The sequence below is a fragment of the Ursus arctos genome, unplaced genomic scaffold (assembly GCF_023065955.2).
Source record: "Ursus arctos isolate Adak ecotype North America unplaced genomic scaffold, UrsArc2.0 scaffold_22, whole genome shotgun sequence".
Taxonomy (NCBI): domain Eukaryota; kingdom Metazoa; phylum Chordata; class Mammalia; order Carnivora; family Ursidae; genus Ursus; species Ursus arctos.
Window position 1 is genome coordinate 51582202 of NW_026622897.1, and position 27525 is coordinate 51609726.

The following is a 27525-nucleotide window of genomic DNA, read 5'->3' on the forward strand; positions in this document are numbered from 1 at the left end:
AGATATATTGGTGTTAACATCTCTGGAAAATACAATAATCTGCCACATAAATAAAACTTAAAATTGAATTAAATACCCACCTCCCAAGAACGGAAGGTAGTCTGCTCTAGGATGAGGGGTATTCAGATTGGCTTATTATCATTACTATTCCTCCAAAGCACATTTGGAGTCTATTTTAAAGTCCCTTTTCTTTTAAAACAAGCACAAACATGTATTTTTCTTATTAACAAAACTATTTCATGTTTATTACAGAAAATCTGAAAAACATAGAAATGCAAGAGAGAAAGAAATATAATTCCCTGTAACCCCACAATCCAGGGATAACTACTATTTAATACTTTAATGGATCTCTTTAGTTATTTACTCATGTGTTTAAATAAATGTCCTTCCTTCCCTCCTTAAACCCTTCCTCCCCTCCATTTACATATTTATTGGGCATATACCATGTGCCAGCACTAGTCTATATGCTACAGTACAGTAGTATTTAAGAGAAGTGGGATCTCTGCTCTCAAGAAGTCTACATTCTAGTCGGGGGAGACCGCGCAGTGTGACTGGAATGCAGTAAACAATGCAGAGGAAGCGTAAAAACTGAAGTTGTAGAACTAGACCAGGGCCAGATCAAGTAGGCCAAGGTGAAGAATTTAAATTTCACTTTAAGTGCAAAAGGATGTCTTGGAGAGTCTTCAGCAGAACAATGCGATCTGATTTAAAATTTAAAAGACTACCTTGGATGGCTGCATGGGCAACCTATGTCTATTGCAGCACCCAGGAAATGAGATGGTGACGGCTTACACAAGGGTAGGCAACGTGAAAACAGAACACATTTTGCAGTTATATTTTTAAAATAAAACCAGAACAACGGCTAACAGATGTGATGTGAGGGATGAGGAGAAGAAAGCAGTCAAGGATGATCCCAGGTTTTTAGCTTCACCAACTGGGTGGATGATGGCATCACAGTGGATACTAGGGGAGGAACTGGCATGGAAAACGCAATAAAGAATTACATATTGCCCATATTAAAGGTTGAGATTTCTACTAGACATTGAAGTGGTATGTCAAACTTACACTTGATTATACAAATCTAGAGCTCAAAGATGACGTTAGAACTGGAGACGGATGTTTTGAAATCATCAGCATAAAAATCATACTTAAGGCCATGATATTATATAAGATCACCTCGGAGAGAATACAGAGAAGGTAGCCTAGGACTAAAAGAGCAGCCAGGGGTCCTCTCTACCTCAGCGCTGCCTGCAGAGGTGGCAGCCATCTCCTACTCAGCATCATGGCTGCCCTCAGACCTCTGGTAGAGCCCAAGATCATTAATTTTATAATGGACCAAGAAGTTCATCTGGCACAAGTCAGACTGATATACAAAAATTAAGCGCAACTAGTGGAAACTCAGGGGCATTGACAATAGGGTGCACAGAAGATTCAAGGGCCGGACCTTGATGCCCAACACTGGTTACAGGAGCAACAAGAAAACAAAGCTTCCCAGTGGCTTCCTGAAGTTCCTAGTTCACAACATCAAAAAGCTTGAAGTGCTGGGGTGCCTGGGTGGCTCAGTCGGTTAAGCATCTGCCTTTGGCTCAGGTCATGATCCCAGGGTCAAGGGATCTAGCCCCTCAACCAGCTCTGCACCCAGCAGGGAGTCTTGCTTTTCTCCTCCTCCCTCTGCTCCTCCCCCTACTTGTGCTCATGTGTGTATGTGCGTGCTCTCTCTCAAATAAATAAAATCTTAAAAAAGAAAAAAAAAAGAAGTTTGAAGTGCTAACATGCAACAAATCTTACTGTGCAGAGATTGCTCACAATGTCTCCTCTAAAAACCACAAAGCCATTGTGGAAAGAGCAGCCCAGCTGGCCATCAGAGTCACCAATCCCAATGCCAGCGAAGACAATGAACAGACAGCTTCTGTGCATGTCATATTTGTTTTAATACAACCATAAAACTACACACACACACACACACACACACACACACAAAGAGTCCAGTGAGGTCAGGAAGAAGGCTGAGGGAATTTTCTTTTATATAAAGGAAGAAGGCTGAGGGAATTTCCTTTTACATAAAGGAAAAGTGGGAAGGCCAAACAAGTGCTTCACAAAGAAAAAAGCAAATACTGTGTGGAATGCTACTGAGAGGTCAAATAAGATAGAAATGTATTTATTGGTTTTGGCAAGATGAAGGTCACTGGTGACCTTGACAATAGCAGTTTCTGTGAAATGAAGGGAATACCTAACTGGAATGGGAAGAAAAGAGAGGGAGGTTATGTGTAGACAGAGCAGAGACATTCAAGTGCTTTTGATATGAAAGGGAACCAAAAAATGATTCAATAGCTGGAGCTGGACACAGTGTCAGGGAGAAGTAATTTTTAAAGAAGGGGAGTTATTTGAGTATGTGTGTAAGCAGATGGCAGTGAATGAGTGTGGTGACTTTCTAAAGACTGGGGGAGCAAGTGACTGGGCTGGAGCATGTAACTGCAGGCTTGAGTCTTTGGCTTGAGTCTTTGAGATGGAGAGAGGGGACACTGGCCTTTGAGAGGAGTTGGGACATTTCTTCTACAATAATAGGAGGAAGATGATAGTGGTAAAAAGACGAGGGAGTTTTTTATTAACTTCTTCTATATTCCTGGTGAAATATTGAAGATATCAGTGAGGAGAAGGGGATATGAGGCAAGAAAGACATAAATAGAAATCTAAAAAGAGCAGCAAGTGTGAAATAATAGTTCTGAAGAATGGAAATTGAAACTGTCAAGGAAATGTAATGGTACCATCTTATGGCACTGAGTGGTTATTTGAGATTTTTGTTCAATAATTTAAAAGTGAGATCACTTAAAAAAGGGATATAATTTCTAGGGGCGCCTGGGTGGCACAGCGGTTAAGCGTCTGCCTTCGGCTCAGGGCGTGATCCTGGAGTTCTGGGATCGAGTCCCACATCAGGCTCCTCTGCTATGAGCCTGCTTCTTCCTCTCCCACTCCCCCTGCTTGTGTTCCCTCTCTCGCTGGCTGTCTCTATCTCTGTCAAATAAATAAATAAAATCTTTAAAAAAATAAAAAAAATAAAAAAAAACAAAGGGATATAATTTCTAAAAGCAATATTTAGCTACTCAGTTCAGACACAGGATACACAGATAATTGAGCTTGATCAGAGCTGAATATTGCTCAGAAAGCAAGGGGCAAGGCTTTACAGATATTTTATGGGTGGGTGGGAGTTATTATAATTTTGAGCCACACACAGATTACATACTTTGTAACAAAGGAAAAGAAGTGAGGCAAAATGTATTTCCTTCCAGTCTTTTTTCTATTGTTTATAAAACTGAGATCACATTACATAAAGTTTTGTCTTTATAACAATAGTTATAAAGTTTTCAATAGTTTTCAAAATATTTTTTTAAAGATACTCAACCAGAGATCATGTTTACTTTTTTGTAAGATCATGTTTATTTTTAAAGTTAGCTTTATGACCAATGTGGGGCTCAAACTCATGATCCTGAGATCAAGAGTCACATTCTCTACTGACTGAGCCAGCCAGGTGTCCCTTAAAATATTATTTTAAATGGCAATAGTACATTTCAACACATAGATATATCACAGTATATACAACAATTTCCCTTTTGTTAAACGTTTGGATCATTTAAAAATCTTTACCATGTGTAACACTCTCACATATGTAACATACTTGTAAAACATCTTTTCTCTGTCTCTGATTACTTTTTTAGGAAGTATTCCTAGGAGTGTAATTACTGGGGTCAAAGAACATGTATACTGTTTTTTTTTTAATTAAAAAAAAGTAATGTTTTGAAACAACTTCAAGGTACAGAAAAGTTTGAAGGACAATATAAGGAACTTTTTTAAATCTCTGAACCGTTTCAGTAAGTTGCTGACATGAAGTTCTATTACTCCCAAATACTCTAGTGCATGTTTCCTACAAAGATACTCACTTGGATTATATGCCTTGACCAAATGGAACTTATCACTGGAATGCAAGGTTGGTTCAACATATGAGAACCAATGTACTAGACGATACTAATACAATAAAGGAGAAAAATCACATGGTCATTTCAAGACATTCAGAAAAAAAAAATCTGAAAATTTCAACATCTTTTCATGATAAAAACACTCAGCAAACTAGGAATAGAAGGGAGCTTCCTCAGATTTAAAAAGGACATCCACACAAAACTCCAGCCAATACTATAATTAATGGTGAAAAACTAAAAGCTTTTTTCCTAAGATCAGGAACAAAACAAGGATATCTGCTCTCTCCACTTCTATTCAACAGTGTACTGGAAGTTCTATCCAGGGCAACTAGGCAAGAAAAATAAGTAAAAGGCATCCAATTGTTAAGGAAGACATAAAACAATCCTTATTTGCATATGACATGATCTTGTACACAGAAAGCCCTAGCAAATCCACATATGCACACACACAAAACTACTAGAGATAAAAAACAAGTTCAGCAATGTTTCAGGATACAATAACAATATGCAAAAATCACTGTTATTTCTATAAATTAGGCACAATAAATCAAAAAAATGAAATTAAGAAAATTCCATTTACAATACCATCAAAAACTATAATGCTTATTTATACATTTAACAAAAGAAGGTATGATTTGCAAACTATAAAACATCACTGAAAGAAATAAGAGACTTAAATAAATGGGAAGACATCCCATGTTCACGGATTGGAAGACAATATTAAGAACAGTATTAAATTTATAGTCTGCATAAAGTTATAAATTAGCATAAAATCATCTAATTAAAAGTTTTTAAAATATTTTATTACCAAAATGATGTTTATTGTAGATCATATGCAAAATAAAAGTAAATACAAAAAAAAAATAAAGATAGCAATACTCTCCAAAGTGATAAATTCCAGTTAAGTTTTGGAAAAATTGATAAGCTGATCCTAAAATTCACAAGGAAATTCTTCAACAATTTTTAAAAAGAACAACAAATCTGGAGGACTCATAGCTCCTGATTTCAAAACTTACTACAAATCTACAGTAATCAAGGCTGTGTGGTACTGATACTGACATAAATAGAGACATACAGGTCAATGGAATAGAACCAAGAGTTTGAAAGTCAAGAAATAAATTAATACATTTATGATTGCTTGAGTTTAGACAGGGGTGCCAAGACAATTCAATGGGGAAAGAACAGTCTTTTCAGTGAATGATTCTGGGGCAACTGGATACCCACATGCAAAAGAATGAAGCTAGACCCGGACCTCATATCACATTTTAAGAAAAATTATTTAAAATGGATTAAAGAATCAGGAGAATATTGTTAAAATGTCCATACTACCCCAAGTGATCTATAGATTTAATGCAATCCCTGTCAAGATATCAACAGCATTTTTCACAGAACTAGAAATGGAAAAACAATCCACAGAACGGAAGAAAACTGTGAATTATGTATTCAGGAAGGGTCTAGTATGCAAAATACATAAGGTACTCTTACAACTCAATGATAAAAAGGCAAACAACACAATTTAAAAATGGGAGAAGGATCTGAACAGACATTTCTCCTATGAATATACAAATGGGCAATAAGCACGTGAAAAATGTTCAACATCACTGGTCACTAGGGAAATGCAAATCAAGACCACAATGAGATATCACATCACATCCAGCAAGATGGCTATAATCAAAAGGAAGAACAATCACTAGTATTGGCAAGGATATAGAGAAAATCGCTGGTGGGAATGTAAAATGGCATAGCCACTTTGAAAAGCAGTCTTGTAGCTCCTCGAAAGGTTAAACGCAAAAAAATAAAATAAAATAAAAAATTTTAAAGGTTAAATGCAGAATTACCATGTGACCTAGCAATTCCACTTCTAATAAATATATATCTTAAATAACTGAAAACATATATCCACATAAAAACTTGCACACCAATGTTCACAGAAGCATTATGCATAAAAGCCATGGAGTGGAAATAACCCAAAGTCCATTAATTGATAAATGAATAAACAAAATGTGGTATATCTATGAATTGGAATATTATTCAGCCTAAGTCAAAGAAGCCAGACATAAAAGGTTACACACTATATGATCCATTGTTATGAAATGTCCAGAAGAGGCAAATCCACAGAGACAGAGAGTAGATTAGTGGTTGTCAGAGGCTAGGTGGAGGGAGTAATGAGGAGAGATAGTTAATGGGCATGAGGTTTCTCTCTGGGGTGATGAAAGTGTTCTGTAATTAAATAATGATAATGGCTTCACAATTTTGTAAGTATACTTAAAACAATTAACTTACATACTTTAAAATGGTTAATTTTATGGCATGTGAGTTATATCTTTAAAAAAAAAAAAGACACTCATCTACATATCCACAATACTACCAACAAAATCAGGGTATGAAGATTGATTTACTACTACCATATAGTCCTCGGACCTCATTTACGTTTTTCTAAGTGTCCCAATAATACCATAAATGAAAGCATACACACACACACACACCCATCCAGTCCAGAATTGCACACTGTATTTAGTTGTCATGTCTTTTTGGTCTCCTTCAATCTTAAACAGTTCTCTAGTCTTTTATTATTTATTATAAATATGTGTTGAATATCAGAATCAATCCTAAGAATTAATTCTTATACATTTAAATAGTGTAATCAATAATTCACAAATCCTTCTGGAATAGCACTATCCTATATAGCAGCCACCAGCCTTATGTAGCTACTGAGCACTAATCTAAATTGAGATATACACCTTATTTCAAGACATGAAACATTTCATTAATAAATTTTTATACTGATAACATGTTGAAGTAATATTAGAATATATTGGGTTAAATAAAATATATTATTATAATTAATTTTACTTATTTCTTTTTAACATGGACTTTCTTAATGCAGCTATCAAAAAAATTTTAATTACATATATACTCCCATTATATTTCTACTGCACAGTGCTGTTCTATGAGTTTCTGGGTTAGCGATGGGGAATAAAGACGTCAAAAGATTGAGGACTAGATATATGGCCTCCTAGAGCAAGGACAGTAAATAAAAATCCTTGCATAGCTCTAAAACTTTGCTAGCTAGAGGAACTAACCACTCAAACGGATGCCATTAGAGAGACATGAGGAAACACAGGCATCACAGAATATATTATCTTAGTGAATTGTCTTCTTAAAATGTCTCCAGGGGTCTCTACTCTCTAATTCTGCTCTAACATACATGTCTGCACAGAGGAGGTCAAAAGCTATAGTGCTCTCACTTGTTTTCTCTATGGACAACTAATTTATTTGCTTGCCTCTTTACTTCACTTAGCCAATTTGAATCCTCTGGCCTGAAGTAAAATCTCCAGAGATTTGCAATCTCTTTTTTTTTCCTTTGGTCTCTTATCTCAATAGCACCCTCTAGCAATGTACTCTTTCCTCACATCTGAAGTATCTCTGGGTGAAGAGAAATAAGCATTTAGTTAATTTTGTCATTACTGACCTGCATTTCATATTTCAGAGTCATGTGGAAGCACCAGGATCCCATTCCTACCACTGAAATTAAAACAAATAAAAGAAGACGATTAGCATGAAATTCTTTGGGGATGGTCAGAGTGACGTGAGAAGATAATAAGACAATACAAAGCACTGAATTTTAAGAACAAAGTTTATGAAATCAATGGCAGGATACAGCAGACTCTGCATAAGTTCTATAATTGATGAAATTTTGGTATAGAAAAAAAACCAAGAAATTCTCACAAATTCCCTCCACTAAATGGACTTACTGGATTAATCAACATTCTCTATTCTTCCTATAAAATATACTACCTGATACTCAGGATAAGCTTTTTTTTTTTTTTTTTTTTTAAATAAAGGAGACAGAAGTTTATTGACTACACCACAAGGGAGCAGTGGACAGGACAAGCAAAGGAGAAACTGCCTGCCTCCCAGGATAAGCTTTACAGCTTAAATATTACAGGATAATGTTTATAGCTAGTTAGCTACTCTAGAACTTTCTTGTACTTTTATCCAAATAGCTGAATTGTATACTTACTAAGAGCCAGTTACGTTTGTTATAGGACATCTAAATACGACTGCAAAAAGAGAACTGCTGTTTCTACAAAAACTATTTAAAATGCTTAAAACAGACTCAATAAAAGAGAGTTGCTAACGAAAATTGCTGTGAATTAAGTGTGGGTAAGATACCTGTTAAATTGAGAAAAATGGTAAAAATCTAAAGAGTCCACATTTAGGTCTCAAAGTTCTTCCCAAGTGCCTCCATTTTAAATAAACTGTTTTCATTTTAGGGTTTTTAAAAATTTTGTTTTTTAATGCAAAAAAAGCTAAGTAGAAATATAACTAGGATCCCATATTTAAAGGCCACGCCAGATTATATAACTGTTTTAATTAAAATAAAATTTTAAGGTAGGTACATACATAATTTAACGATAACTCTGTTTTGAATTTTTAAAAATTAGCTGGCCAAATATCAGTCCCTATTACACCTATCCTATACCCTGTCTCCAATCCTGTAGTCTATGTCTCTGCTTATTGAAATGTTACACAACTTTGGGGCACCTGGCTGGCTCAGTCAGAAGAGCATGAGACTCTTGATCTTGGGGTAGTGAGTTTGAGCCCCACGATGGGTGTAGAGATTACTTAAAAAAAACACACATAAAAAAACCCTTTAAAAAAAAACCAAACTTTAAAAAAACCATGAAATCTTACACAATTTTTAGATCCAATTTGCTCATTCCTGTTAGCTTCTTCTTTTGAAACAATTTCAAACTTCAGAAATGTTTAAAGAGTAGTAAACTGCTGTGTATGTTCTATTCAGAATCACCATTTCTTTCTTTTTTTTTTTTTTTAAAGATATTATTTATTTATTTGACAGAGAGAGCGAGCACAAGCAGGGGAGCAGCAGGCAGAGGGAGAGGGAGAAGCAGGCTCCCTGCTGAGCAGGGAGCCTGATGTGGGGCTCAATCCCAGGACCCTGAGATCATGACCTGAGCCGAAGGCAGACACTACACCGACTGAACCACCCAGGTGCTCCAGAATCACCATTTCTAACATTTTGATATCTATATCCACATACATATGTGTGTGTATAAATGTATATATGTATATATATGTATATGTACATATATAATTATTTTTATGAACCATTTATGAGTAAATTAGATACATCATATCGCTTTACCCTTAATACTTCAGTGTGTATCCCATATCCATTTGAAATATCACCTCCTAAGTCAAATCTTCCTCTGCTTCCTCCTCCATTCAGACAACCATATAAGGCATGTAAGAAATAGTGTTTGGCTAGGCCAGTAGTTACCAGATTTGGAGAATTCTATTTTACCTAGAGCCCCTTGTTCTAGAAACTTCTGACTCAGTGGCTACTCTGGTACCCGTATTTTAAAGGCCCACCAATGATTTTGCTGAACATCAAAAGCCAAAGATCACTGTTAAATTCTAAAATTCATTAAGGGCAGGGTCCAGGTCTCTAGAGTTCACTAAAGAATCTCCAGAACCTAGCACAGTGCTGAACATATAAAGAACGCTTATTAAGTACTTGCTAACTGGTTGATTTTTTTTCTTCCTCCTCAATGATCCAGCACTTCACATTAGAGTATGTGTATTGGTAGTAGAGGGTGGTAAGGAATGTCCCTGAATTGAGAAAATAATAGAAGAAATGAGTTCCAAAGAGGAAAAAATGTTATTTGGGTAGAATGTGCACAATAAGAACAGAAAGGTTTGCCTCACAAGGTGACATTTGAGATAGAACTTAAGAGAGATTTGCAGGCAAATAAGGTGAGTGAGAACATGCAAGTGGAGAATATACATACAGTTGGAGTAAAGGTGTGGAGATATGGACAATATTTAGGAATAAGCATGTCATTCAATAGGGCTGGAGTGAGTATCAGACAGGAACAGAAAAAAAGGCAGAAAGGTGAGCTGGTAGCATAGATGGTGTTTTTTAGGTTGCACCTGTAATACCAGTGCCAGGTATGGTACTTTATATACTCTACCTCCAAACGTTTCAAAATATCTACAAGGTATTCCCACATTATTATTCCCATTTTGTAGACAGGAAGAAAGTGATGTTTGGAAACGTAAATAGCAAGTAGCAGAGTTCAGATTAGAAACAAAGACTGTCTGCCCTAAAGCCTTTCCTTGTATCACACCTACTCCTGGGAGCAATTAAGAGAAATATCAGAATTTTGATAAGGTTCTAGGGTGGCAAGTGTCCAAAAGAATAGAATTTTTACTTAGGAGAAGAATGCACAGTGTCCTGCGCCACCTGTGAAGTTAGTAAGGAGAAGTCTAGGTAAGAAAAAAATACAGATTCTCAATTAGAATGAGGACGATAAAAATGGAAATAAAGAGGCTGTTCTAGAGATCACAAAGATAGAACCCGAAGACTTGGCTTATGGAGGGATATGGGAGTTCTGAGAGTGGGAGGAAGGGGACTAGTCAAGGATGAAATTGTGGTTTTGTGCGCAGGACCTAACGAAACTTGCAGCACAGGAAACGAGAGCAGGAGGTGGTTTGCAAAGGGAAGGAGAAAAATAAACGAGGATGCCCAGAAGCGTGCCTCTGATGTGAGCCAGATGGGCAACTCAGCCACATGCCCACATTCCACAAGAAATCAAAGGAGAGTTCAGGAAGCATTTTGGTTACTTCCCCTCTAATCAGTGGTTAACCTAGGTGCTCTCCAGACACATTAAAATACTGGAAAGAAAATGAGGAGTGCCTGGCTGGCTCAGTCAGCAGAGCATGGGACTCTTGATCTCAGGGTTGTGAGTTCAAGCCCCATGTTGGAGGGGCTTGTAGAGATTACTTAAAAATAAAACCTTCAAATATACAGGAAAACGAGACCAAGAGGATTAACAGTGATAACTGAATCTCTTAAAATAATTTATCATACTGACTATACCCAGATCCCGGGGAAAACTATGACGTGCTTATATGCTTTAATGGGGAAAAATGGAGTAATAATCCTTTTAGCTGTAAATCCCAAGTAGTTACAAAAGCAAAAGAACAATTTTTAAAACCCCACCAAAATTAGTAATATCTACATAGTTTATTTTACTAAAAACTTTATTTATGAATATGAATCTTAAAATGAAAAATAAGTTTGTAATTTAAGGCTGTACATAAAATTGTCTTGACAAGATACAGGTATCTAGAAATTATTCTCCAGAAACTACTGGTTCTGCTGTATAAACTTTAATAAGTCAAGGCTGATCCAAAACTTAAGAAGAGATTATTTTGTGGTAAGAATATGAATCAAGACAGAATCAGAGACACCAAATAAAATCCTTTCAAAAGCAAGATGTGGAAATATAAGATTCAAACTTATTTTCAGTAGATAAGAAATGAGAGCAAGGTATGATTTCAGGTTTTGTTATTCAACTCAGGAAAAGACAGGAGAAAGTATTCTGTAGATTTTCAATATTATCTTTTTCTCAAAAGAATACATTTTCTATGGTTTTAAGAAGGCTATCGAAAGAAAAATCTCCAAATCAGCCTTGGAACCTGTTTTTTCCTTTTTAAATTCTGAATCACAGAGGTGGTAAAAAAACAAATTCAGTGTAAGCATATTCTCCCAACCACAATGCTCTCTAAAACCTGATAAAAAAAAAAAAAAAAACAATTAATGTTCCCTTAAGATTAAAGTACATGGCTAGTTCACTTAGATTTTAGGTAAGTAAGTTAGAGATATTGGTATGTCAGGAAGAATGTAAGACTGGAACTCGTGATGACTAGGGGTTGAAGCCCCACTTCTGCTCAATGGGCAATCTTTTTTTTTTTTTTTTAAAGATTTTATTTATTTATTTGACAGAGAGACAGCCAGCGAGAGAGGGAACACAAGCAGGGGGAGTGGGAGAGGAAGAAGCAGGCTCATAGCGGAGGAGCCTGATGTGGGGCTCGATCCCAGAACGCCGGGATCACGCCCTGAGCCGAAGGCAGACGCTTAACCGCTGTGCCACCCAGGCGCCCCTCAATGGGCAATCTTAAATCCACATATCTGATCCTCAGTTCTTACCTATAAACCGTAAAGTAATATTCTCTTTTTCAATACTATTAGAATACATGTGACTATTATGTGCTCTTTAAGAAAAGTAACAGAGTTTTACAGATTAAATTCCAAAATCCATGTTTAGTCTAAATAAATCTATATAAATCTATAAATCTAAATGTAAGTCTAGGGGTCCCTGAGTGGCTCAGTCGGTTAAGCGACCAACTCTTCATTTTGGCTCAGGTCATGATCTCAGGGTCGTGAGACAAAGGCCCAAGTCAGGGTACATGCTGTGAGTGGAGACTGCTTAAAATTCTCTCTCCCTCTCCCTCTTCCCCTCCCCCCACCCATCTCCCCCTCTCTCTTTAAATGAACGAATGATTGAATGAATAAAAGTCTGTATTTAGTCTAAATCTTTAGCCTAAGATAATTCTCTGGCTCTGTGTGAACACTGAAGATTCTCATTTTTATCTATCAGTATTCCATATTGTCATCACCTCAGGACCGACACTCTCCTTCATTCCCTGAAGCAGCATGTCTCCTTCTAGCAAAGGCCAATCAGGCTCTCTACGATATCATCTGTTCTCCTAAATCTTTATTGTCACCTTTCTCTCCTGCATCATTAATGTCTACTTCTCTAGTGGATTGTTCACATATCCGCTAATATCTCCAAAAGCCACCTTGTGCCCCATTACCTACGCCTCTTCACTTTCCTGAGTTTTCAAAAGAACTGCCTCCATTTCCTCACCTCTCTTTCCTATCTAGTCCTCAAACCCATTCACACCACTACAACAGCCCTTTTCTGTCTTCATCTTACTCAATCTCTTAGTGGCATTTAGTAGCTGAAACACTTTCCTATCTAGTTTTCAGTAATGCCCTATTCTGGTTTTCTTATCTCATGACTGCTTCTTCCTAGGTTCCTCTGTTAGCTCCTTCTATCCTTAAGGTCTAAATCAGGGGCTGTAAATTCAAATAGAGGCATTTGAGTAAAATAGCTAAATGAAGAACAATAAGGGAACAGTAGAGTTTGTGGTCAACTATTCAGACCATTTGAAAGAGAACAGCTTGGGCTGATTGCTCCCATGCAGAAACACAGGCTCAGTGATGTTGCATCTTCTAATTATTCAGAGAAGGCAAAGACCTGGATTTCTTTTTTTTTCTTTTTTTTTTTAAGATTTTATTTATTTATTTGAGAGAGAATGAGAGCACACATGAGTTGGGGGAGGGGCAGAGAGAAAGGAAGATGCAGACTCCCCCCTCCCGCTGAGCAGGGAGTCCCACTTGGGGCTCAATCCCAGGATCCCGGGATCATGACCTGAACTGAAGGTAGATGCTCAACTGACTAGGCCACCCAGGCACCCCAATGATCTGGATTTCTATGGGAACTCTCTCAATTTTCCAATATGGGCAACTAATTTTAAAATGGTTAAATTTTAAATATGGGCCAATTAAGACATGTCTGCATGTCAGATTCTACCTTTTGGGTGATGAACTTTTGATGTTATTTATATTCACCTTTGCCCATTTTTCCTTCCCACATTCCCTGGGTGATCTCATCAGTTTCCACAGCTTTAAACACCAACTTTATGACAATGATGCCTAAAGCCCCCTCTGAACTCCAATCTCACATATTTTAACACCTTCATTTAATGTCTCACAGACATTTCAAACTCAACATAATAAAAACAGAATGCCAGATCTTCCCTCTACACACTTGCTCAAACTAGAAACCTAGAAAGTCATCTGAAAATCTTTTCTTTAACTCCCACACTTAACATATTAATAAGCCCTATAGGCACTATCTCCAAAATATGTCCCAAGTCATCTACTTCTCTCCAGTGTCTCCACTGTCCTAGTCTACACCACTATCACCTCTCACTTGCACCGCTGCAACAGTCTGTTAACTGGTTGCCCAGCTTGCACTCTTACTGTCCACCAATTCATTCTCCACTAAGCAGTCATGGTGATCTTTTAAAAACATAAATAGGATTATGTCACATTCCTGCTAAAAACCCTCTAATGGCTTTTAGAATAAAACCCAGACTCTTTACTCTGGTCCTGCATGATCTGGCCCCTGCCTAAATCTCTCCAACCTCATATTCTGCCACTTTCCCCCTTAACTACTAAAGAACATTAGGGGAGAGTCAGAAAGTAAACAGATAATTACAATATGGTATATTAAATGGTATAAACATGGTCTATTCAATAGTTATTCTAAATGTAAATGGGCTAAATGCCCCAATCAAAAGACACAGGGTATCAGACTGGATTAAATAGCAAGACCCATGGATTTGCTGTCTGCAAGAGACTCATTTTAGACCCAAAGACACCTCCAGATTTAAAGTCAGGGGGTGGAAAACCATTTTATCATGCTAATGGACATCAAAAGAAAGCTGGGGTGGCAATCCTTATATCAGACAAATTATATTTTAAACCAAAGACTGCTTTAATAAGAGATGAGGAAGGACACTATATCATAATTAAAGGGTCTATCCAACAAGATCTAATAATTGTAAATACGTATGCCCCTAACAAGGGAACAGCCAATTATATAAGCCAATTAATAGCAAAATTAAAGAAACACATAGATAATAATACAATAATAGTAGGGGACTTTAACACCCCACTCACTGCAATGGATAGATCATCTAAGCAGAAGATCAACAAGGAAACAAGGGCTTTGAATGACACACTGGACCAGATGAACTTCACAGATATATTCAGAGCATGCCATCCTAAAGCAACAGAATACATATTCTTCTCAATTGCAAATGGAACATTCTCCTGAATAGATCACAAGCTGTGTCGCAAATCAGGTCTAAACCAATCCCAAAAGATTGGGATCATTCCCTGCTATTTTCAGACCACGATGCTTTGAAGCTGGAACTCAATCACAAGAGGAAATTTAGAAAGAACTCAAATACGTGGAGGCTAAAGAGCATTCTAGTAAAGAATGAATGGGTCAACCAGGAAATTAAAGAAGAATTAAAAAATTCATGGAAAGGGCAACTCTTACCCAACATTTCATCACGGTGTTTCCTTAAAAAGTCTGAGGCATCAAAGTTAAGATCATATTCACGTTTTTAAAAAATAATAAAATAAAATTCACATTTGTAGGAATTATCTAGAACATCCCAAAAAACAAGTAGGGACAAGTTTCCCTACATGGCTATGGCTAAAGTGAAAGCTGAGGCAGTCGAAATAGTAATGAAATTAGAATAGAAAGGTCACTGTACAGGGGCGCCTGGGTAGCGCAGTCGTTAGGCGTCTGCCTTCGGCTCAGGGCGTGATCCCAGCATTCCGGGATCGAGCCCCACATCGGGCTCCTCCGCTGGGAGCCTGCTTCTTCCTCTCCCACTCTCCCTGCTTGTGTTCCCTCTCTCACTGGCTGTCTATCTCTGTCAAATAAATAAGTAAAAAACTTAAAAAAAAAAAAAAAAAAGAAAGGTCACTGTACATCTTCTAATTAGATGTTTATATTCACAGCACTTCAGTACAGTTTTAAGAGTCTCTCAAGCATATAACAGAATTTCACTGAGTTGGAACCTCTTGATTCAAATATTTTGGCATGCTACCAAAGTTTTTCAAGGTTATAAGAGAATACAGATATGTTCTGATAACCATTTATTTTGATCCATTTGACTGACCACACCGTGGAAAGTGTACAAGGGCTTTGGAATCAGATCTAAACTAGAATCCGAAGTCCATCACTTACTATTTATCAGCTTTGGCAAGATGTTAACCCTTTTTGAGACTCAGCTGTCTAAGCTGCAAAATACGGATAACAATGTTTATCATGAAAGGTTGCTATGAGGATTGCCTAGCATGTACCTGGCATATAACAGGCATCAACAAATTTTATTTTCTAATCCCTAACTCAAGCTATTAAAAAATTCATGTACATAGAGAACGGAGTCATTAGATTTTAGAAGTAGGTTAGGTTATTTGCCACGACAGAAAATTAAAGGCCCAGGAAATACAATGAGTTCTTTTTCAAATTCCATCATGATTTACCAAAATGTATAAGAAGGGACCTAGAATAAATGAAAAAGGAGAAGGGCATATTACTATAAAGTATCAAAGGCATTACTGGTATAAGGTGTGATTATTTAAAATTATGACCTCGGGTTAGAGATTTTGGTGTTATTTGGTGGTGTCACAACAATGCCAGCTACAATTACAGGGCATGCATGATCCTACTTTACTTGTGAAGTTAGCATTCACATGAGAAACAAAATCTCCTACCATATTAGAGAGGAAGCAGAGTGTAGTGATTAAGAGAATGAGCTTTGGAGAGTTGTCCTAAGAAGTCTGGACTTTATCCCTAAACTGATGGGAAGCCATTTAGGATATTTAATAAGAGCTTTTCTAATTGTTTCCCACCTATCCTAAGGGGAATTGATCACATTCTCTTTTCTAATCTACTCCTTACCTAGTATATAACCTTATTATAGTAACAAACATATATACAGAGGCCAGTATGTCCTCTTTAGCCATATCAGTGTATTCTGGATTACTTTCTCCCATCCCATCCCACTCCCATCCCACTTTGCAACATTAGTAGCAGATGGGCTGCTACATTAGTTTTTTTTCAGAAGATAGTTGCCAATCAATTATTGTCAATTTAGTCTCCAGCCTAAAACACTTAAAATAAGTCACAACTGAGGCCACAGGAACCAGATGAAGAGTCATTACAGCTGCCTACTTTCTGCCTTAGTCTCTATCCTTTCAGGCTTTCTACTGGTTATTTTTACTTACTACCAGGCTACTTTCCTGGCCACATTTCCTCACTTCCTGTTCACTAACTACACAGGCTACTTAGCTATCTCTGGTTCCTGCTTCTCTGGTTGAGCCTGTCCCTGGGTTTTGGTTACTAGGCTGGACATGTTCATTCAAAGTACAGTCATGTAAAAACCACGACTGCATACATGCAAAGATAAGAAATATTAACCAAAAAATGAAAACACTGTTTCTGTTGGGTGATGTTACTATCACTTTACTTTTTCAACAAATTAGAAAAAAAAAGATCACTGGTGTTTCTGGCAGTGTCTGAAAAACTGGAACTAAAATAAAGGGTAATAAATAAGTTATAACCTGGTTATAAAATGATTTCCAAAGGTCTTTTCCACAGCACATTGATTTTATGTCTGTTTCACTGCTATAATCTAAAAGGTTATTAATCTACTATGCAATCCACTTACTTCCCCCTAGACAAAAAGCATAACGTTCTTAAGATCATTTCAGATGACTTTGACTTAGCCTGGTAGTGACAGACTATAGGTAAGATCATACTAAAACTTAAGGTACTCCATACAAAGAGTTTTCAATGGTCCTTTTCACAAGGAAATGACTTTGTATTTCTGTGACATTTTTATTTCAGTAGAAATGGACTTAGAATGGACTTTGACATAAAAATCTTTAATAGACTTTTTCCTGCTCTACTTTATGTTTTGACTATTTTACAATTCATTTTATTTTTCTTGTTGCCAATTACCTACTTACTTAGATAAACACACAACAAATACATTTGTGCAACTACAAATAGATTTTGTAGATTTAGGGGTAAAGAGAAAAATTAAATCTCATATGAGAAAAAATTAAATCATGTGAAAAAAGTTTCTTTTGGCATGGTTCTATTTTAGATTATGGACAGTTTTAAATTATTGGTTTATGGTATAATGATTAAAAGTCAGATCTGAATATAGATCTGAATTCAAGGTATTGTTCTATTTTCAAATTCTGTGATCTTGGTCAAATTATTTCTCAAAAATTGTTTCTCAAAAGTATTGTTCTACTATTTTCAAATTCTGTGATCTTGGTCAAATTATTTCTCAAAAATTCATTTATAAAAGAGGTTAAAGAATTCCTCATAGGTTGTGGAGAGTTTTAAATGACATAATATAAATTAATATACTTCCCACAGAACCTGGTATATTATAAATGCCCTGTAAATGATAATTACTATTGTCTCTTCAAACTCCACCAATGTTAACAGCAAATTTTATGGCCTCATAAAAATTAATGACTAAGCCATAATCACATGAAGCTTTGAAAATTCTAAGAGTCCTAATATCAAACAGTAAGTAGCAACCAGGCAGGCAGAACTCAGCTTCAAAGAACTTGTCTTTGCTTTTCAATTTATTCTCCTAGTTTTATCATGGGACAAGGAGTATTAAACTCATTTGAATTCATTATCATCTCTCTATATAAATAATTTTGCTGGTTTCAAAAATATTTACTTAAATACTAGGTTCTTATTCTCCCCTCAATTTAATAGCATTCCTACTTTTCTAATAGACTTATCAGAAAAATAATCAGAGGCGACATTTTTGATTCTCCTATTGATCTTTACGAGCATCTCTTCCTTTCATAAAATATGTATACTCAGACTATACTATAGTAAAAAAATAAACAAAAAGAGAAAGAAAGAGATTTTAGACAACGGGACTGAGTGGTTCCAAAGCAGCTATAACTGGGATGGTAAATTAAACTGAAATCAGGCTTACCAGAAGAACTGGCAATTGCTCAGGGACACAAGATAAGAAAAAATATGAAAAAGTAACATTTTAAATTCTTCTTTATTCTTCCTCACTGTAGTTGATATCTTTTCTTCACAATACTGAACACAACTGTTAGTATATACTTAATTATAAAATTATGTAATGTCTATCTCTGCTGCTGAACTATTAAGCTCCGATGAACAATGATCTGACAATGATACCTAGCACATAACAGATTCTCAGTAAACATTTGTTGAATGAATTAAATGACTAAATTTAGTGGATTTAGGCTCCAAGCCATAACACAATATACCTCATGAATTACTAACAGTTTGTCCCTAATATGCTTCAACACAATGCCAAAGTTCCCAATTCTTTCTGTAAAATCTCCCTCAACTCCAAAAAGTGCATCTCAAGCAGTTATTAAGGATTTTTGATCACAAAATTAAAATACTGAAAATCTTATTCAAGTATTTACTAAATTTCCTTGGGATTTGTTAATCAAATCTTTATTTCCAGGTGAAGTCTGTTCTGTGTACATGTGTGTGTCTCTCTCATATACACACATATTTTCAGTGGGGAGACTTATCTCAGTGAAAAATTCAAACAAGTACATATATGAAAAAGTCTTAGCAAAACATGCCTGCTGTTCAAAGCGTTTAAAAGAAAGCACTCATTCACTCATCGAACATTCTCACGTGTTTAGCTTGCACCAGGTATTGCTGAATGCCAGACACCCAGAAGAGTAAGACTGAGCCCTGCTTTCAGGAAGCTCAGATGGAACAGACACTTAAAAACAGATTATAACAGTTAATATGTACAGTGATAAGACTGCAATCACAAAAGCAAGCAAAATAAGTCAAACAGAGAAAGATAATTATCATAGGATCTCACTCATATGTGGAATTTAAGAAACAAAACAGAGGATCATAGGGGAAGGTAGGGAAAAATAAAACAAGACGAAATCAGAGAGGGAGACGAACAACACGAGACTGTTAATGACAGGAAACAAACTGAGGGTTGCTGGAGGGAAGGGGGGTGGGAGGATGGGGTAACTGGGTGATGGACATTAAGGAGGGAGGGCACATGATGAAATGAGCACTGGGTATTATATAAGACTGATGAATCACTGACATCTGCCTCTGAAACTAATAATACACTACATGTTAATTAATTTAAATTTTAAAAAAAGAAAAAAGACATTGCAGAATTTATAAAAGTATTACAATGAACTCCTATGTACCTTAACCTAGATTTACTAATATTTTGCCATATTTTATCTCTATATTCATTAAAAATGTACATAAAACAAAGTAATACACACATTAGTGTTATTTTGTTGAACTATTTAAGAGTAAGTTGCTGAGACTATGACCTTTTACCCTTAAATTCTTTAGCATTTATCTCCCAAGCAGGGACATTCTATTATATAATCACAATGCAGTGATCAAATACAGGAAACTTACGTTAATACAATATTATTATCTAATATACAGTCCTTATTCAGATTTCACTGATTTGCCCAATACTGCCCTTTAGACTTTCTTCTCATGCTACAAATCCCGTATTTCATTTAGCTGTTAGTCTGGAACAGTTCCTCAGCCTTTCTCTGTGTGTCATGACTTTAACATTATTTTGAAACTTGAACATTTTTTGAGTTGTTTCAAGAATGCACCTCAATTTGTTGTGGGGGTTTTTTTGTGATTGTTTTCGCAACATTTGATTCAGGTCATGCACTTTTGGCAGTAATACCGTATAACTGGTGTTTCCTTTTCAGCGCATCACACCACGAAGAACCAGTTGTTAGTTTGTATCGTTATTAATCATGTTAACTTTAATTTCTTGAATAAGGTGGTATCTACCAGATTTCTGTGTTGTTACCATATTTTCCATTTGTGATTGATCAGTAATCTGTCAGAAGATACTTTCAGGCTGTATAATTATTTCGCAAACACTTTCACCCAGTATTTTTAGCATTCACTGATGACTCTTGTGTGAATCAACCATTACAATGATGGTTGCAAATAGTGATTAAATAAAAAAAAAAACAACTGTATCATTCTGTTTACATTTATTAGTTGGCAATTAAATTTTTATTTAAATTCCAGTTGGTAAACATACTAATATTAGTTTCAGGTGTATAATATAGTGACTCACACCTCCATACATCACCAGGTGCTCCTCACAAGTGCCCTCCTTAATCCCCACCCCTCCTCTGGTAACCATCAGTGTATTCTCTATAGTTGAGTCTATTTCTTGGCTTGGCAATTCTACTCTTAAAAAAAAAAAGTTTCCCTTCCCATACCATTTGTTTGTTTGGTTGTTAGTATCAGTAAAACTTGTGGATTCTTTTCTCATACCATTTATTGTAAACCAATTCTGTTATTTTTCATTTGGAAGTTTAACTTGTCCTGGCTTGGCCAACTGCCTTCTGTGTTATTTTGACATGATTCCCTCATTTTTTGGACACTCTCTTACTTTCTGGCATCACAAGATGTGTCAGACTCATCTTGTATTCTTCTTGCCTCACCCCAGAAATGGTCATTTCTCCAAGAAGTCTTCATTACTTCAGTGAGGAAAGATTTTTAGAAACCAAGACCTCAACTAGATGTGTTTGCTCCTACTTAAGACTCCCTGCTTTCAGGCCCTTTCAGAATATGCAATCTTTTTCGGGGCGCCTGGGTGGCGCAGTCGTTAAAGCGTCTGCCTTCGGGTCAGGGCGTGATCCCGGCGTGCCGGGATCGAGTCCCACATCGGGCTCCTCCGCTATGAGCCTGCTTCTTCCTCTCCCACTCCCCCTGCTGTGTTCCCTCTCTCACTGGCTGTCTCTCTGTTAAATAAATAAATAAAATCTTTAAAAAAAAAAAAAAAAAAAAAAAAGAATATGCAATCTTTTGTTTGTTTAATTATGCGGATACCAAAATCCAATCGAATACTACAGGGTTCTTCCTTATCTTCCCCCATCGAAATTTATATCTTTCTTCCATATGAGAACCCTCACCCAACAATACAATTTCAATAAATTTCCTCATTTGCTTAATCCTAAAAGGCATACAAAACTAACTTCAGAATTGCCATACTCACTCATACCCCTACCAATAATAAACAGTAAATAAATAAATAAAAGTTAATAAAGTTAGTAAAGTAAGGTTCAAGATTTCATTGAATTTCCGTTTGTTTTCAAACTGGGGACATACAATGAAAATAACATTCAAAGTTAATTGGATTAATATTTTCACTTTCCTCCTTTGTGGTTATGTTCTCTATTCGATAAAGGGTACAGTACTTTTTAAATTATTATCACGACTTTTTCTTTTTACACAGGATTTCATTTCACGGCAAAATGGAGCAGAATGTACAGATATTTCCCATATAATCCCTACTCACCCACGTGCATAGCCTCCCCTATTATCAACATCCCTAGAGGCACATTTGTTACAACTGATGAAACTATATTAACACAACATTATCACCCAAAGTTCATAGCTTACATTATAGCTCACTTTTGGTATTGTACATTCTATGGATTTAGACAAATTTATAATGGCATGCACCCAGCATTACAGTATCATAGAAATATACAATAGTTTCACAGTGCTAAAAATCTCTGTGCTCTGCCTATTCATCTCTCCCTCCCCCAAACTCCTGGCAACCCTGAACTTTTAACAGATCTTTTCACTGTCTCTATAGTTTTGCCTTTTCCAGAACATTCTAGAGCTGGAATCATATAGCAGGTAGCCTTTTCAGACTGGCTTCTTTCACTTACTAATAGACATTTTAGGTTCCTCTTTGTTTTTACATACTTTGATATCTCACTTCTTTTTAGCACTGAATAACATTTCATTGTCTGGAGATACCACAGTTTATCCATTTACCTACTACAGGACTTCTTGTTTGCTTCCAAGTATTCGCATTATAAATAAAGCTGGTATAAATATCTGTGTGATTTTTGTATGGACATAATTTTTCAACTGTTTTGGGTAAATAACAAAAAGCACAACTGATTGGTATGGTGAAATTATGCTGAGCTTTTGCAAGAAACCACCAAACTGTCTTCCGAAGTGGCTGCTCCATTCTGCATTCCTAGCAGCAATGAATGAGAGTTCGTATTGCTCCACATCTCAAAAGTGTTTGGATTTTGGCCATTCTAATAGATGTATAGTGGGATCTCGTTATTTTAATTTGCATTTTTCTGATGATATACGATGTAGAGCAACTTTTCATATTATTTACTATCTATAAATCTTTGGTGAGGTGTCTGTTAAGGTCCTTGGTCCATTTTTTAACCAAGTTGTTTCCTTAATGTTGAATTTTATATTTACATTTTGTATACCAAGAGTTCTTTATATATTTTGGATAACAATTCTTTATCAGATGTATCTTCTGCAATTTATTTTTCTTTGTATTCGAAGTCAGGGTCCCTCCTCCTAATTTCCACTACTCCTGTTCTGCCAGATCTAATTGCATTTTTTGAGTATGTGAAAACACACTATGGTTCCAAATATAAAAACAATACTAAAAGGTATACTCTGAGAAGTGTTAAACACTCCTGTATCATTTTACAATATACTTTTACACTCTGCATCTTTAAAAGCATATATGGGTTTTATGTTTAAAGCTTATATGGGATCTTAAGTTGTAATAAATATCCATGTGTCCATTTAATTTTGAATCAAGAGTATACATCCTAACAGAAAATTCTTTAAAATGTGAACGCTGAGGGACGCCTGGGTGGCTCACTCGGTTAAGTGGCTGCCTTCAGCTAGGGTCATGATCCCAGGGTCCTGGGATGGAGCCCCATGTTAGGCTCTCTGCTCAGGGGCGTTGTCTGGTTCTCCCTATCCCTCTGGCCCTCCCCCCGCTTGTGCTCTCTCTCTTCTAATAAATAAATTCTTTTTAAAAAAGTGAATGCTGAGTCAAAGGGTAATTGCATACATAGTTTTGTTAGATATTGCCAAATTCACCTACAAAAATTTTGTGTTCTCACCAGCAATATCTGAAGAGTGCCGATTTCTACCACAGCTTTGCCAAGAATATGCTGTCAAGCATTTCACTTTTTGCCAATCTGACAAATGAGAAATAATACATCAGTATAGTTCTCATTTGCATTTTTTTTATTATGAGTGAACTGAGTATCTTTTCTTAAATATGTTGGCTATTTTTAATATATATTTTGGAGAATTTTCTGTCTGTCTCTGACGACTTATTTCTATTGGATTTTTGGTCCTTTTTATCCTCAATTTTAAAAGTCATTTTTGTGTTAGGGATATTAAACCTCTACCTGTAGTGTACATCATAAATATTTTCACTGTTTGGTCTTTTGCTTTGAACTTTGCTTATGGTATTTTTTTTGCCAAGCCAAAGTTTTTATTTAATTGGTCAACATTTTCCTTTATTACATCTGGACGTCAAATCACAGTTACAAAGACTTTCTCCACACACTGGATATAGAAGAATTCAAATGTATTTTCTTCTAGTGGTTACAAGACTTTAGTTTTTATAATTAGGTCTCCGATCAATTTAGAACTTTTTCTTATGTATAAGGTATACATACATCCATTCTATTCTTCTGAATACCATTTATTAAAATATTCATCTTTCTCCCAGTGATTAGAGATACAATCTTTATCAACTCTAAGATGGACTTGGGTCTATTTATGCCTTTTTATTTTTTTTTAAGATTTTATTTATTTATTTATTTACTTTAAAGTGAGAGAAAGCACAAGTCAGGGGGAGGGCAAGGGGGAGGGAAAGGGAGGATTCCGTGCTGAGCACAGAGCCCCACATGGGGCCTGATCTCACGACCCTCAGATCATGACCTGGGCTGAAACCAGGAGTCTGACGTTCAACCAACTGAGCCACCCAGGTGCCCCTATTTATGCCTTTTAAAAAAAAATTCCATTGTACTATCTATTGGAATACCAGTACTATATATACACTATTTTACCAATGCAAGTTTTAAAGTATACTTTAACATATACAGAAGAGTTAGTTTATCCTTATAGCTCTTCCTTTTTAAAGATTTCATAAATATCTTTGCATGTTTATATTTTCCTATGAACTTTAGTATCTACTTGTCTTAATGAAAACAACTTACTGGTTGCTCTATTAGTATTATTTATTTTAATAAATTAACCTAGGGGCGCCTGGGTGGCTCAGTGGGTTAAGCGTCTGCCTTCGGCTCAGGTCATGATCCCAGGGTCCTGGGATCCAGCCCCTCATCGGGCTCCCTGCTCAGTGGGCTACATGCTCAGCGGGAAGCCTGCTTCTCCCTCTCCCTCTGCTGCTCCCACTGCTTGTACACTCTCTCTGTCAAATAAATAAATAAAATCTTTTAAAAAATAATAATAGATTAACCTAGACTAACAGACATGTTTAAGTTGTCTATCTAGAAACAACTTTTTATTTTTTCATATTTACTTTCATGTCATCAAGTGTTCTAGTTTTTTTCACACAGATATTACATATTTCTCATTAAATTTATTCCTAGGTATTTTATCTTTTGCGATTATATTTTAAATGGGGTCTTCTTTACTATTATATCTAATGGGATATTGTTTGTAGTATGGTTATTGCTTTTTATAATTTTAAACCTGATACCTCACCAAATAGTTGCACTGAGTTAGCTTGAGAATTGATTCTCTGGATGACAGTTTTCAGGAATACTATGGTATCTATTAACAGAGATAGTTTCCTTCTTTCCCAATTCCTAGGTCCTTAATCATTTTCTCTGGTATAAATGCACTGATTAATGTCTCTAGTGCTTCTAGTGCTTCCACACTGAGTAAAATGCTGGCTTTAGGACTGAGGTATTATATTACCATATTAATACAGTATCCATCAATTCCTAATTTCTTGAGTTTTCTTTTTAATCAGAAATGGGTACTGAGGGGAACCTGGGGGCTCAGTTGGTGAAGCATCTGCCTTCAGTTCAGTTCATGACCTGGAATCGAGCCCTGTATCGGGCTCCCTGCTCAGCAAGGAGCCTGCTTCTCCCTCTCCCTCTGCCTGCTGCTCTCCCTGCTTCTGCTCTTTTTCTCTTTCTCTCTGTCAAATAAATAAATAAAATCTTAAAAAGAAAAAAAGAAAGAAACAGGTACTGAATTTTGACAAAGGCTTTTCAGCATTTACGAAATCACATGGTGATTTATGATAATGACATGGTTTTCCCCCTTGAATTTACTCCTGTAATAAATTGTATTTATTGTATGTATTAATGTATCTCCTAAATTTGAATGATCCTGTACTCTGGGGACCAAACTCCAGTTGTCATGGCATATTATTTTCCTAATGTGGGGCCAGATTCTATTTATTATCTACTACTTTTTAAAATAAGAAAAGAGAGAATTAAATTAATTTAAATATCTTGTTTAATAACTCAAAAAAAAAAAAAGCTTTTAAAACCAAAAGTTCTTTTGTTCTTTAAGTTTGGCACAAACTGATTTGACAGTAAAACCTGACCTGATTGGACATAAGGCTACTAATATAAGGCTACTTATAATAATTATTTAGCCCAGTTACTGTAAATATTCATGTTAAGCAGCAAGATGAATAGCTCACCTATGGAGTGCTGCCTCAAGTCTTGGTGGGCTTAGTAGGTATACTGTAGTATATACAATCTATTAATTTTCTAAAATCCAAAAGCAATCTGAATTCAGAAATACTTCTGGTTCCAAGGAACTGAATAAGGATTTATAATCTATATTAGTAGTGTAAATGGAAGAAATTTTTTTCTTTAATTGAGCTCAAGGGCTTTCTCTGACCTTCAAAGAATAAATTTCATAAGGATGCCTTCCATGAAGAGATACTGATACAAGAGGCCCAAGAATTTCATTATGATGCCTCTATTGTGCTGTATTTTTTGTCTCCCTTAAGCACCACTAAACCTTCTTCAGTTGGAAAAAGATTACAGGAAAAAGTAATTTAGAAAATATGTACCTCCGTATATTCACAGGAATATCAGAAGACAGCAGATTACCACAATATGTGGAATAGTTACTCAAATCATCATATATGTATCAACATAAAAAAATGCCTTTTGGTCACTAATATGCAAATGAATTCACTTAAAAGACACTGATCCCTGTTAAGAGAAAATCCTCAAACTCAGGGTGACAAACAGGATTCATCAATCTTCAACAATTAGGAGTGGCTGCCTGGATCCTAAATGTCAGGTACAATGGGAAAAGTAGCTATACCCCACCAGAGAAGAGATACAGCTCCTATACATGATATTGCTGATTTCAAGTCTTCTGTATCTATATTCTCTTCTACTGTTTTTCTTCCTTCAGCCCCACCCAAGATATAAACACTCAACATCTCATTCTCTCTCACAGTGTGCACATTCCTCCATTTCCTGTGTCCACTGGTTTTTAGTTTTTAATCAAGTATTGAGATATACCATTAAACTCACTCAATGTATGACTTTATGAGTTTTAGTAAACTTAAAAACTTATACAACCATCACAATCCAGTTTTTGTGATAACTGCATCACCCCGAGAAGTTCCCTTATGCCCATCTGTAGCCAACATCCAGTCCCACCTTAAACCCCATGTAACTAATGATTTCCTTATCTCCATAATTTTGCCTTTTCTAGAAATTTCATGTAAATAGAATCACATAATCTGTTTTCTTTTATATCTTTTAGTTTCTTTCTCTTGGCATATTTCTGAGGTTCCTCCTTTTTGTTAAATGCATCAGTAGTTCACTCCTTTTTGCTTGCTAATAATTTATGATATCTGCATTGATATTCATATTAGCCCTTAATTTTCCTTTTTACGGCACTTTATCTCCTTTTTTACAGCACTTTTATCACGTTACATTAACACTTTGCTTCATAAAAAGAATTTGGAAATTTTCCTTTCTTATTCATGCTTTGAAAAAATTTATGTAATATTGGAATTATCTGGTCTTTGTGAAGTTTTAGTAGAATTCTCTGTGAAACTCTCCGGACCTGGTATTATTTTGTGGAGCTCCTTGACAGCTTATTTTATTCTTTATACCGACATTGGCCTGTTCAAACCTTTCTATCCTTTCTGGGGTCAATTTTGGTAAACTATT

General features: G+C 35.9%; 1 protein-coding gene across 3 annotated transcripts in view; it reads right to left on the reverse strand.

Annotated features, from left to right (window-relative positions):
* The window catches only part of ACER3 (alkaline ceramidase 3), a 154899-nt gene that overhangs the window by 75280 nt on the left and 52094 nt on the right, over positions 1–27525 (reverse strand). For all 3 annotated transcript variants that reach the window (XM_057316674.1, XM_026518147.4, XM_044390962.3), the window contains one exon: positions 7444–7496. In XM_057316674.1, coding sequence (XP_057172657.1) covers positions 7444–7496 — 53 coding nt within the window. The remainder of the gene's footprint in view (positions 1–7443; positions 7497–27525) is intronic.